Source organism: Grampus griseus (genome assembly GCF_964374135.1).
Source record: "Grampus griseus genome assembly, chromosome: 11".
Taxonomy (NCBI): Eukaryota; Metazoa; Chordata; class Mammalia; order Artiodactyla; family Delphinidae; genus Grampus; species Grampus griseus.
Window position 1 is genome coordinate 20,024,316 of NC_139005.1, and position 15,137 is coordinate 20,039,452.

The 15,137-nt window shown below is 36.7% G+C and overlaps 1 protein-coding gene across 2 annotated transcripts in view; it reads right to left on the minus strand.

Annotated features, from left to right (window-relative positions):
• Nucleotides 1–14,192, minus strand: part of KRAS (KRAS proto-oncogene, GTPase) — a gene marked incomplete at both ends in the record, with an annotated part of 34,713 nt that extends 20,521 nt beyond the window's left edge. Inside the window, one exon of one of the 2 annotated variants that reach the window (XM_082665774.1) lies at nt 14,071–14,181. In XM_082665774.1, coding sequence (XP_082521900.1) covers nt 14,071–14,181 — 111 coding nt within the window. Of the gene's footprint in view, nt 1–14,070 lie in introns of both variants that reach the window. The other variant, XM_082665773.1, reaches the window with a different exon arrangement.
• Nucleotides 14,193–15,137: the final 945 nt, after the last annotated feature.

Here is a 15,137-nt window from a genome sequence, read left to right on the forward strand (position 1 = left end):
CTCTAGGTGCACGGGCTTCAGTAGCTGTGGCTCACGGGCTTCAGTAGCTGTGGCTCACGGGCTCTAGAGCACAGGCTCAGTAGTTGTGGCGCATGGGCTTAGTTGCTCCATGGCATGTGGGATCTTCCAGGACCAGGGCTCGAACCCATGTCCCCCACATTGGCAGGCAGATTCTTAACCATTGCGCCACCAGGGAAGCCCCCAAGTTTAACTACAGTCATCCTTAGAAGCATAATTAGTCACTGAGCTATATAAAAAGGCAGTGCAACTTGATAAAAACTTAAGAACAAAAGTGTTAAATGGTGAGATCTGATCTGAAAAGAAATGACAGGTTTTAAGACAAAGCAGACAGCAAGCACAACAAAAATGATATGTAAGTACTAAAGATTTTGTTTAGCCAGAAGAAAAAAAGTATACGGAAGTAGAAAAAAAATGTATGCATCAATGTAGAATCTTTCCCAACATGAGAGCCTAAATAAGGGTACAGCAAACTGTGGCCCACAGGCCAAATCCTGCCCACCTGTTTTTGTATGGTCTATGAGCCAAGAACAGTTTTTAAATGGTTGTTTAAGAAACAACAACAACAAAGATTATGTGACAAAGACCCAATTGACCCTTTACATTTTGCCAACCCCTGCTCTAAGCTAATACCTTACCACAAATCTAAAGTACTCTCAACATATATTATTCCTTTTATATTAAAAAAAAAACATCACTGAGAAAGTACAGGTTATCAAAGCCTAACCAGTTTAAAACCACATAAATTCCACAATGAAACTAGTTAAAGACAGCAAGAAAAGAATCAAGACTTTACATTTTTAATTAGTATTATTTCCAGCCTTTCAAACAGAATACACTTTTAGATCAGATACATAGGTTACTAACATCCTTTGGAAACTAGGATAAAAGAAAGCCACTTAAAAACTAACTCAACATAATAAAATATTAAATGAAGGAAAGTTATTCCATAGATTTCCCCTTACTCCCAACTAAAGTACTATTTTAATTTACTGAAGTAGTAGGGAAAAAAAACCCCAAAACTTTTCTAGGGCTTCCCTGGTGGCGCAGTGGTTGAGAGTCCGCCTGCCGATGCAGGGAACACGGGTTCGTGCCCCTGTCCGGGAAGATCCCACGTGCTGCGGAGCCACGGCCGCTGAGCCTGCGCGTCCGGAGCCTGTGCTCCACAACGGGAGAGGCCACAGCAGTGAGAGGCCCGCGTACCGCAAAAAAAAAAAACTTTTCTAAATGAAATACACTATGCTGGCAAAAGTTAAACATAGAAGTCAAGCATTTCTGGTGATACAGTAACAGGTACAATCCTTTTGGAAAGCAAGTACATTACTTATCAAGAGCCATACCAATGTTCATAGCCTTTGACTCAGTAATGCCACTTCTGGTAAGAGATGCTAAGAAACTATGGTTTATTTTTTTAAAACGATAGCTAAAATGGAGATATACTTAACATGGCATCCTAAATCATCATACCATAAAAAAAAATTACATAGGCGCTTAATACCCACAATCTTATGCCGTTTATCTATTTTCAAAACATACTCCAAATCCAAGCACTCACCACCATCACCCTAGTCCAATGTGACTGTCTCATGCAATCTCCTGCAACTGCTTCCTAGTCTGTTCTCCACATAGCAGCTGGTGATCCTATTATAATTTGTAACTATGTATTTATGTGTAATTGTTCAAGTCTATACCCCCTACTTGGCTTTAAACTCCATGATGGTAGGGCTCACATCTGTTTTGCTCACCACTGTGCACCCTGTGTGTCAGTCTTAAACACAGCAGGTAATCAGTACTGTCTGTTGAAGAAATGAATAAACCCATTCAATGTAAATATATGCAGACACTGTAAAAATAAACACAAGTGTAAGATATTATAAATTATATTAAAACAATGAAGCTGTAAATTTTAAATTATACATTAAGAGTATTTTAATAAATGTATCCAAGCAAGTTTTATATAATATTAAAAATTTTAATTACTATTAATGTCAAAATATAAACAAAATATATAGAGATTTTTAAACATTTTGGGGAGGGAAGAGAATAAGCTTACAGAAAACACGGAGGCCTTTAACTGTATTAAGTTTTATATCTTGAAAAAGAAAAAAAGGATCTAAAGCAAATGTGGCAGAATGTTAAGATAGGGAAAACCCGGTTTGGGGCGCACATGACGCTTATGGTATCACTTTTCCATATGGCATTAAAGGTGTACCCATTCCATCACCACTCACTCAACAATAGGTTTCATATTTTTATTTTTGTCAGCTTGTTAGACCAAAAATCCTATTGTTTTAATATCTATTTCTTTGAGGACTAGTAATGTTACATAGTTTTTCTTTTTCATATTTATTCCCATTACCTGTGTCCTTTGCCCATTTGGAATTTTTGTCTTTTTTGTACTGGCTTAATTTTTTAAGTGTTTTCCAATTTATTAACATGCCTTCAAGTGTTGTTTTATGTACAGAAACTCATCTGCAGACCCAATGGAGGACTTCGAAAGTTAAGACTATATCTTTCGAGAATGAGATACACTCACTGACCAGGACATCATTTTGTCATTTTTCTATTATAATTAACAGTAACCAAGTTACTCAGTATGTTCATATGTCAACATATTCAATTTAGTTTTCCAACTCAGGCAGTTAAAGTTAATCCTGTCATGGGAAGACACAGTACAGTAAAACAAACAAACAAACAAACAAACAAAAAACTAAAGAAATTAGGACCTTTTACTAAAAGTAACCATATTACTATTAATAGTAATTATGACAGCCAACATTTACTGAGCCCTTATTTATATGCTGGATATTGTGATAAGCATATTACAAGCCTTATCCCATTTAATATCCATCTTCATGCTGCTGATTCCATCAGATGCTCTTGTAAATATGAACAGGACTGCTGGAAATGTCAGCTGAAGTATTATTTGAGGATTTACTTCTGAAATGTTTGTAAGATTTTCTTAATGTGTTATTGTAAGTATTTTTCATGTACTGCTAAATAACACCTATAGGAAAAAACTTACTTTTACCCTCCTAATGCTCAAATATTTTGTTACTCTTCTAAAAGATTATTTGAATCTATCACAGAATGATGTGTTACACTATTGGTTACAAACCATCAAAAGTTGTTGTACACAGCTAGTTCTCAAAGACAGCTAAAAACATGTACAATAGCCCAGTATGTTAGAATTATAATAGGGAAGAAACAAGGAATTGGGGATATATAAGCACAGGCTTATTTGTTAGTTCATTCCCACCTACCTACTCTATTCTCCCTTGCATCACAGGAACACTTAGTAAAAATCTTCTGGATGTCATATACTGTGCCAGGCATTATAGTTTCTAACCTCAAAGAGCTAGGTCTGGTGGAAGAGATATGAATGTAAACAAGTAATTTAAACACAATGAAATAAATGCAACACCTTATGGAGAACAAAGTACAATGGTGACAAACAGGAGAAGACATCAACTTTGCTTGTATGAATTAAGAAAGACAGGAGGGCCACTCCAGGCAGGAAGGAGCAAAGAGAATGCACAAAACCAGGAAACAGCATGTTGAATACATGGAACCAAGAAGTTCAACACAATTTTAGGTTACAGGGATTATAGGTAAGTAGAACTGAAACTGCACCATCAAGCAGAGGCCAGCTTATGGAGGGTCTAATATGCCATCTTAAGAAGTTCTGAACTTCATCTTATACTAAATCACTAAAAGATTTTTAAGTAGGAGGGATGATCAGATCAACAATGTCCACTGTTAGCATTATTATGACAAATGAGACCAGACTGGAGGCTGGGAGATGAGTTTAGGAAACTTTTACAAGAAATTACAGAACCTAGCCCTGGTGGCACAGTGGTTAAGAACCTGCCTGCCAATGCAGGGCACATGGGTTCGAGCCCTGGTCCGGGAAGATCCCACATGCCTCGGAGCCACTAAGCCCGTGCGCCACAACTACTGAGCCTGCGCTCTAAAGCCCACGAGCCACAACTACTGAAGCCCGCGCACCTAGAGCCCGTGCTCCGCAACAAGAGAAGCCACCACAATGAGAAGTCCGCGCACTGCAACAAAGAGCAGCACCCGCTCGCCGAAAGTAGAGAAAGCCCATGCGCAGCAAGGAAGATCCCAGCAGCCAAAAATAAAATAAATAAAAGAAATGACAGAATCTGAACTAAGGCAGCAAAAGCAGTAAGATGGAGAAGATTAAAGTTTTGAGAAATACTTAACGGGTAAAACTGACAGAACAACCCTCATACATCACTTACAGCAATGTTTACAGCAGCATCATTCAAAATGGCCAAAAAGAGGAAACAATCCAAATGCCCATCAACTGATGAATACATAAACAAATATCCATACAAGAGAGTATTATTCAGCCATAAAAAGGAATGAAGTATTTAAACATGTGACAACATAGATGAACCTTGAAAATATTATCCTACATGAAAGAAGCCAGACACAAAAGGCCACATATTGTATGATTTCAATTACATGAAATATTCAGAACAGGCAAATCCACAGAGACAGAAAGTAGATTAATGGCTGCCAGGGGCTGGCAGAAGGGATTGGGGAGTGACTGCTAATTGGTATGGGGTGATAAAAATGTGACAGAATTAGATGGGGTGATGGTTGCATAACTTTGTGAATATACTAAAACCTACCTAACTGTACACTTTAGAGGATGAATTTTATGTTATGTGAATTATACCTCAATTTTTTTTAAATGGCAGAGCTTATTGTTTAGAGATGGGAACATAATGGGAAGGGGACAGGAAAATGAGTTCAATTTGGGGCATGTTGAATTCCGTATGTTCGTGGGTTGCTCTGGTGCTATGACCTGCAGGCAGCTTTGATATATAGGGCTGATGCTCAGGGCCGAAATCTAGGCTAAAGATACACTCCTGAATCTTCAATCTATGTCACCTGCAGAACCCACTTACTTGCGGTGTGAGTATGGGCAAACTACTTAACCTCTAGTCTACTCTAAGCTATTGTTTCTTTTGCTGTAAAAGTGGGTAAATAATAATGAAGAGGACTTTGTATACAGGTTAGGATTAAAGACCAGGAAAAAGTGCTCTAAAAAGTTAACTGTGTTATTTCATATTTTACATTGTACATGCTATTACAGGCCCAAAGGGTAGGGGGCAGGCCACTGGCTACTAGGAACTGTATAGCAACAGCAGTATCTTGCCCTTATAAGAATCACTGGACATCTACATTTGGACTACTTTTTCCAAAACCACTCACTGTATTTCAAAATAAATATAATGGAGCTGGACAAGCTCCAGGGAAAAAGAGTAAAACTCTGAGGTTTATGAAGGATTTCTGTACTGATTAGGGAGTAAGGGTGTTAAAAGAGCTTGACACCTTCTGTCTCATGACGGCATTTTTGGTTAAGACATTCATTAGAAGTAAGGATAAAGAAAACAAAGACTTCTTTACTAAATAATGGACATTTGAAATTATAAGAATGCTGAATCTTAGCTTAGGACTAGAGAGAATAAAATGTGTACTATGTCCAAGAGATAAAATCTGAATAAACTCAAAGAAAATTTGCATAACAGATTTTGAAAATAAGGATATTATAAGCCTACATCTGTAACCTGTTGAAGTCATGTGGCATTCTCCCATAAATTATCACTTGATGCCAAGGTCAGAATGTGAGGCTGGATCAATCATGGATCCAATCTTAATAATTACAGATGTCAATATAATTTTCATATTTTGAATTATTATCTCTCTCAGCTGTTCTTTAATTGGCCTAATACCAATTCCTTTAACTGTACCTCTTTATCTGTAATACATCTGTATTATCCAATTTGTTGAGGTTTTAAAAAGGGGGGAAGAAAGTAAATATGAAGTAATCTGATGGTATCTAACACTCTAGTGACTTCTCTCCCTCAAAAATTAGGATTTATTTTTCCCTCTCAAACAGTATATGCTCATTTTTTAAAAAACAAAAACACTACAGGGCTTCTCTGGTGGCGCAGTGGTTGAGAGTCCGCCTGCCGATGCAGGGGACGCGGGTTCGTGCCCCGGTCCAGGAAGATCCCACATGCCGCGGAGCGGCTGGGCCCGTGAGTCATGGCTGCTGAGCCTGCGCGTCCAGAGCCTGTGCTCCGCAACGGGAGAGGCCACAACAGTGAGAGGCCCGCGTACCGAAAAACAAACAAAAAAACACTACAGAGTTTGGCATACGTCCTACCATATTTTAGTACATATTCACATTGTTTTTAAATAAACAGACTCATACTCTACACAATGTGCTACGATACAGCTTCTCTTACATAATGGACAGTTTTTCAATGTCAGTACATACAGATCTACCTAATCCTTTCTGAAAACTGTATAATATAATTTGTACAAAGATACCATAACTTACCTCACCTATTCCCTACTGGTAGATGTATAGATTATTTCCACTTTTAAAAATTATAAACAACACTGCAATAACACTCCTGGGTATACATCTTAAACACTTATCCAACTGAATCTTTCAGATAAATTTCTGTAAGTGGAATCAATTGGTCAAAGAACGTGTAGTTTCCATTTTGATAAATACTGCCAAACTGATGACCTCCAGAAAGTTTATAAGAAGGTATACTCTCACTACAGCATAAAGAGTACACATTTTCCATGCCTTTCCAAGCCTGTTATCATTTTAATCTTAGCCAACGTGAAAATAAAAGATGTTATTTATTGTTTGAACTTGCATTTCTACATTAATGAAGTATCTTTTAATATGTTTCGACAGCACTTTTTGTGTGAGTGTGGATAGGTTGGCTATTTATATGCCTTTTTTTTCCTATTTGGATGTTTGCTTTTTTCTAATTCAAATACAGGAGAGCTTCCTGATTGACAGATGATGCAAGTAGTTTTCCCAGGTTTCCATTTGTCTTGGATTTTTGTTAAAGGTGTTTTCGTCTTTATGTAGCTAAACAGCTCAATCTTTTCCCAAATGGTTTAAGAATACTTTGAGGGCTTCCCTGGTGGCGCAGTGGTTGAGAGTCCGCCTGCCGATGCAGGGTACACGGGTTCGTGCCCCGGTCTGGGAAGATCCCACATGCCGCGGAGCAGCTGGGCCCGTGAGCCACAGCCGCTGAGCCTGCGCGTCCAGAGCCTGTGCTCCACAACGGGAGAGGCCACAACAGTGAGAGGCCCGCGTACCGCAAAAAAAAAAAGAATACTTTGAAAATGAAAAGGATCCCTACTTTTCTCTCAATGGAGAAAAATATTTAATCCCAATTCCACAAATAAAAAAGCTAACCTAATGTTAAATTATTCAATCTGTGTTGATTGACATTATCATTTTTATTTCAATAGCTGTCTAATGTTTAACATTAAAACTTACACAAGGTAGAACCAGTGTACTCATCATGGGAGAAAGAAGACATGGAGGAAGAATGAACTAATGATTTTTAAATAAAATCTACTGCTTAGCTCTGTCTGTTGAAAAGGGTCTAGAAGCAGTGACACTCCAGTAGCGACACCACCTAACATCCAGGACTTAATTTCTAAATATCATTCCCTAGTAAAAGGAATTAGGGCTCTCTGGACAAATGGCTGAATCCAGGGTAGGGACAGGGAAAGAACAAAGGGAACCTGGAATACACTGTGCCAGAAAGTAAGAAAGAGCTCAAAAACTGACGGGGATGTGTCAAAAGATACAGAGGCCAGCTTGAAAGGGATTCCACTGGCCAAATCAAAAATATATTTGAGCACCAAAATCAATAATGACAAGAATAGACTTTAACACATCAGATGAAAAACGAATCCATGAGTCTGTACGGATACAAATAAGACAAACCAAATAAATAAGGAGAGAGAAGAGAAAAGAGAGAAACCTTACTTATGGTAGATGTCAAATAATAAATGTAGAAATAATGACAGAGTTAGATTACCTACCACTTTGCAGTCACTATGGTGGTAGTTTGTTCTGGTTAGAATTATCAGTGGCTACTACATCCCACTGGGTGCAAATATGTTGGAGAACAGGATATTTATAGTCTCAAAGTATCTCCCCACAGAGTACACATTAATTATAAAAGAACTAAAGATACCTTTACAGAGAGACAACTGATAGATATGACCTTAACCAAATAACCAATGTTAACATAACATCATCAATAATGGGACAAGCCAGCATCTTGTGCCTCCTGATGTGATACACCAAGGAGGGTATAACATCACTTACATAGTATTTCTACCAAAAATGTTTAATCCAAATCTGACCAGGAGGAAACAATCAGACAAAACTAAAGGAGATTCTACAAAACAACTGGCCTGAATTCTTCAAAAAGTGCCACTATCACGAATGACTAAGAAAAGCTGAGAAACTGTTCTAGATTTTGAGACACGACACATGATTTTTGATCCTGGGATCAGGAAAAAAAAAAAAAAAAAAGAATTGCTGAGAGCACATTCTGGGAACTGATAAAATTTGAACATGGACTATGTGTTAGATAAAACATTGTATCAATGTTGAATTTCCTAAATTTTGTCACTGCGTTGTAGTTATACAATGAATTATTCTTATTGTTAGAAGAGGGTCAGCAAACTTGTTCCGTAAAGGACAGACGGTACTTGGTCTCTGTTGCAGCCAGTCAGCTCTGCCACTGTAGTGCAAAAGCAGCCATAGACAACATGTGAACACTCAAGCACAGCTGTGCCCCAATAAAACTTAACAGAAACAGACACAGGCTGTATTTGGCCAGACCCCTGTGTTTAGAGGTAAAGGGTCCTAACATGAGCAACTTATTCTAAAAAAGTGCAGCAAAAATAAATAATATGTATTCAAGTATGTGTGTGTACATACACAGGCACACACACATAAAGTAACTATGTCTAGTTTAAAGGTTAAGAGGTATTCACTGTACTATTTTTCACTACTTTTCCATAGGCTTGAAATTTTCAAAATAGAAAGTTCAAAAATTACCTAAGGTAAGCAATATAGCCCTACTTAATCCTCTCAAATATTTTGTTTTTACTACCCATTTCTAATTTTATTACATTAAGGTCACAATAATATAACTGTTCCATAAACCTAGGCACTATGAGACAATATAGTTAAGAGATATAAGAAATCTATCGCCCTCCTAAAGCATAAAGCCTCGAAATTAAGTTATATATAATTAGGATCACTGTCTAGAAACACTGCTCTCCAAATACATCTAAGACTAGTAACCTCCATGAAGGCAGTGATGCAGTTCCTTTTGCTCCTCAGTGTATCTCTAGACCGTAGGAAGGCTGCATGGTACAGAGTAGGCACTAATAACATTTACGGAATTAAGAAATTAGTTGCATTGCTTAAACCAGACTCTTAAGAGACGCCAAACGATAAAGGATAAAGTTTTCTTTTCTTTTAATTTATTTCCATTGCCAACTTTCATTTGCATGTTTTTAAAGCTTTGTATTTATAAAAACCCAAGTTAGAATAAAATGTGTCCAATAATTTTCAACATTCAGGGCTCAATAAATAGTTATTATTAAGTAAATACTTATTCTTAAATTGACCTAAATACAGTGCCTGAATTTTGTGTTAGTTTATTCTAAAAATCAGGCGTTCTCAACTATTCTACAGTCCTATAAAAATTTACAAAATGTGAACTTTCACAATTTGCCACTTTCGAATAGGCCCTTCCTAACACCCCATGTAAAACATCACTAAGTTCTGATCTCTGTAAGGTACCTCCTGCGTACCTGAAAAGAAATTCACAGAGCCACAGTGCCCCTTCTCATTCCCTCAGACAAAGTGACCTCAAGCAGTGCTAACAAGGGCACCACCCTATTTTCTCCTACATTGCCACATTTCCTTTCTTAGTCAAAAATATTCACCCATATATTTAATTAGTTAGGCCTAACTGGTCCACACAGTAATCTTAATAACATTGGCAAAGTAAAACTGTTACTTTAGATTTTTTTGACACTTTAGATTGTTAAAACATTAGTTATACAAAATAAGTCTTTTAAATAAAATTTATACAGTTATAAATTGATTATACCCAGTTTAAAAAGAAAAAATATCCAAACTTAGGATTTCATTTTTTATTATAAAAGCGAATAAGTTGACCAGTAGAGGGCACTCACTTGAAAGGGGGGAGAAGAGTGGCCACAGTCTTGAAGAGAAATGGATGTACAAAATTGCTGTGTTGTACCTTGTTTTAAAAACAGAATGTTTTAACAGAACACTAGTGTAAGCTAATGTAACACATTGTTAGTTTAGAAAATGTAAGGTTTAAATCTATATTATGTTTAAAAATCTAACATAAACGATATTCAGGGACTTGAGCCTCACAATTTATAGGACGTTTAAAGCTATATGTAACGCATAGTATTGGGGTCTCAACCTCAGCACTGCTGACATTGTGGACCACGTGATTATTTGCTGGGGGGCCCTCCTGTGCACTGCAGGAGGAGTAACAGAACCCCAGCCTCTGCCCACTACAGAGGCCAGTAGCAGCCCCCTCTTCAAGCTGTGACAGCCAAAAACATCTCCAGATTTAGCCAAATGTCCCGAGGGGCAAAGTCACCACCTATTCCTTGTTAATAACTACTGATACATATGTTAAAAAACAAAACTAAAGAAACAGAAAAATAACAGCTTACAATATTAAACAGAGCTTTTCTTACACCACTCTTCAATACTGGTTTCGTATTACAAATTTTCTCTCTATAATTTAAATACCTTAATCAGCAATTCCATAATTAACAAGGAAAAAATTTTTAAAAGAGAAACTGATACATCTTGGTGAATAAACACTCCACGGCTCAGAGCACTAAAGATGGAACAAGTCAATCCAATTATGACTCCATTCTTTCTTACTGACTAGAAAACTGTTTCATCAAAGAAGGGCATAATACTTGGACTGAATTAGAAATGTCACATTAACAGAAGCATACAGATGTCAATGAATTGGAGACTGGGAAAAAATACTTCTTTCTATGTCTATTTTTATATTGTATCCAGTAGATACTTGTTAGATATTTGCTAACTGACCAACTGACAGTTCTGATCTCTACTCCCATTTTTCTGTTTCCACCAAATTTTACCTTAGAAAACACATTTCAGAGAACATGTTTTTATAATAACATGATCTCCAAACTATAAAAACATATACTATTTCTAGCCTGGGATTGTGTTTGGGGACTGAGTTTTTAATAATCCTGCACCACTAACAAGGTATTTCGTTCTCTCTTGGAACTCTTCAGTGGGCTTCATAAAAGATAAAGGTAAAATCTTTTCAGAACAGAAGTAAAGGTGATCATCATGTGCAAATATAAACACGCTCCATCTACGTGTCATACCTAATTCTATATCATATCTCTGCTATTAAGATGCCATTAGATAGTAGGCTAAGTTCAAATTTTGATATATTAATAATCTGAATCAGCCTCCAACACTAAATATTTTTAGCTTGAAGGCTAATTTTTCATTTTTAAAAAGCTATACAAGGGTGCAGTGGAAATTCCACTTAACTTGGTCTCAGAAAACTTAAAATTCCACCACTTGCTAGCTTAAGTATCCTTATGCAAGTTACAACCTCTCAGAGACCATTTTTATTGATAAAATGAAAGAAACGATGACCACCTTCCTTACCTGGCTCACAGTTTTGGGTTGGCCAAAAAGTTCACTCGGGTTTTTCCATAACATGAAAAACTCGAACGAACTTTTTGGTCGACCCAATATAAATCTCTGAAAATTCTAAACCACTAGAAAATATGGTATTAGTTAATTAAAATTTTTTCCTAAACTTCTGTCCATTTGTTTAATGCAGAAAAACTGATGAGAACTCCAAATGTGCAAAGTCTATGACCTCTTATTTTCTCTGACCTACACTGTTCACCTACCAGAAACTTAACAGCAGTAGTGATACCCACTACCCTTCAACTTTTTACAAAAATGCCATGTCAGTATTTTTGTTTAACCACTTATGAAAATAAACTACTAAATTCTCTTGCTTTTCTTCTAGTTGAACTACACCAAGAATTCAATGTGTCAGTTCCCTCAGAGACTCACTGTAACTTGGGAGATAAGAGACAATCTCTGATAACCATTTCCCAGGTGGCTACACTAGTGACGGAATGTCAGTTTCAAAGTTCACAGGTAATCAATGCTTCCCTGGGTCAAGTTTCTGGTTTGGCAGAAATCATAATCAGAGTTAATGGGTCTGAGTTTATAAACTTTTTTTTACCTTCCCCCAAAATAAAGGATTGACTTTTAGCTTTATTTCTTTAAAATTTATATTGCACTTTAACAATGTTGACCAAAAGGTTTCCTAACCTTTTTTTTTTAATCACATTCTTACACATCATTCTTGACCTCTGATAGGAAACAGTGTGTAATGGAATTCTTCACATTTTCAGAAAAGATGGAGGGCACTTCTGCTAAAATCAAAATCATATTCCAGAATCCCAGGAAAACTGCCATGCTTAACTTAAATTCTGTTAAAATGTCCTTTTACTTCCAATTTAAATGGTGGAGTATGACGAGTAACCTTGGCTTCAGAAATAGGTGAACTATTTAATCCTCCTCAAAGTAAAAAATAAACAAAACCATTAGCATTGAATTGACTTGCCAAGAGGAAATACAGAGAGACTATTACATAGGTGGTCCACTTCAGTTAGATTCTTCCCTTTTACTAATGCAAATTATTAAACTTGGAAGCCAAATGAAAGCTGCTTCTATGTTTAAATCAGATCTTTGTAAATAAGGGTTATTTCTTCATTTTTTTCCCTCCAGTACCAGAAATATTTGACATTTCCTTATGAACATTTCCTTGTCAATCCTCAAAGTTCTACACTGCATAAACATCTTCCCAAGGCCAACAATGCCCTCAGAACCTACCTAAGTGCAGTCAAGGTGTTTTTTTAAGACATTACACAGCACAATACCTTAACAGGGCATTTTTGACCTATTCTAGACCCTACAGCTTGGGACTCAGAGAAAGTTATGGGAAATTTTTCAGAGCTGATTAAAAAAACTGGTATATCAGATCTAGAAAAAAGCTAAGGGATTAGGATCGCTTACCCTGGAGTAAAGAAGTCTAAGAAATAATCTAATAACATAAATCTATTTCAAAGATGAGCTGATATTATGTTAAACTTCACAGGAAGATTCAGATTATGCATGAAATATGCTAATAATTACATTCTGGAAATTAGTTAACAAGGACAGTTGTGTGCCATTCCCTCCTGCAGGTCTTTGGGATTAAATAAATCCTTATCTGCTTGAGATCATCTGAGTATAGTGCTGCCAGAAGGCAGTGGGAAACATACTACGTGACCTCTCAAGGTCTCTGCTAGGCCTTTATTCTATCATTTTGCTGTTGGCCATTCCTTTGGTACATTTTTATGAAACTGAAAAAGTCTGAAAATTATTCATTAATCAATTTGTAATAAAAAACAATTCTAACATTGTCTTGAATAAACTGAAAAAGGGCTGTACAGCAAAGGTAAGGATTGGTGATGGTATTCTTACGTATCACCTGATATACATATACATAAACGCAAAGAATGAGCTTTCTAAAATGCATCAGGTAGTTGTAGGTTCTCCACTACTTCAATGTGAAGAGAAAACATGAAAATACTACTAATTCAGTGTTTTTAATTCAATCATCAAATGATTACACTTCACCAGTATAAATCAACTCTATATGTGACATCAAAATACCAAAAAAAATACCAAAACCCCATAAAAATAAGCACATTTAAAAAAAAAAAGACTGTTAGATATGTCTCATCTTACAGATAAGATGTAAATTCACATTTTCACCCTGTGAGAAAACTCTGAAATACACTTCCAATCAAAATGCACATACACTAACACGGAGTGAACGTCACAGATAGTATTATTGTCCTGAGAGAAAACAGGCTTGTGTCTCATATATCAGAGTAATGCCTTGAAATCCAAGTACATTTTAGATAACTTAATAAAAGTATTATCAGTATAACTACCTTGTGATGAGTAGTCACAGAAAATGATCAGAAAAACCTTTTTTTGTACCCAAAGGATGGGCCTGCACAAATCAATATGCATATGAAAACAAGATTTACCTCTATCGTAGGATCATATTCATCCACAAAGTGATTCTGAATTAGCTGTATCGTCAAGGCACTCTTGCCTACGCCACCAGCTCCAACTACCACAAGTTTATATTCAGTCATTTTCAGCAGGCCTTATGACAAAAATGGAAATGTGACTCAATTAGAACGTGTGCCACACGTGAGGTTAATATAACCCAAACACTCTATCAATACCTCTTAACACAAGTTCACCTTTATATGGAACATTATTTCAAAATACCTCACAAAATTCAATGACAAAACTCCGGATGACTACAGATGTGTATTGGTAATGAATTGTACTTCGTTGACAAACTCCTCCATCAGCATTTGAGAAAAACTCATTCGGAGTACATAGTTCTTTTACCTTGGATTCAGGTGGCTCCATCTCAAGAGCCCGTCTGCTCTTCGGCAGCAGGTAATGGCTCTCGAAGGAGCAGGCCATGACTTCACTCAGCACAAGTGTCAAGCACACTGCTCTATACCCTGAGGACACACCCCCACAAAACTTGCTGACAGCTATCGCCACAGTATTCCTCATCGACTCGGGCCCCTAAGAGTTACAGTGGATATGCCAGAGTGCCTCTGTTGGGGCCAACAGCTACAGAAAACTTTTAAAAAGCATCATCATAGTAGTTCTCCTGGACAGTTAGCAAGAATCAGATGGGGGTTGGGGGAGGACTGTCAAATAAAGCTGGACAGTACACTGGGAAAATAAAAACTGAGATGCCAAAGCAGATAAGGACGATACCTGGTAACATTTTAATGTGTACATTATCTGCTGGGGAAAATAACAGTGTAAAAACTAAGAGAACTTCGAGAATTTTTAACTAACTATTCAGTACAGATGATGTGATCATCAATCACAATCTATAATGCTATATCAGTGCTGAAAAAGAGCACTTTGCACAAGAAAAATATAATTATATAATATTTAAAGACAAGCACACTTTTAATGAGAGAATTTTTAAAAGATGTATTTCTCAGTAATCCACATGACTTTTATTCTCTGCTTCTCATACATCATCTCCCAACAGTAGCAATAAATATCGACAACT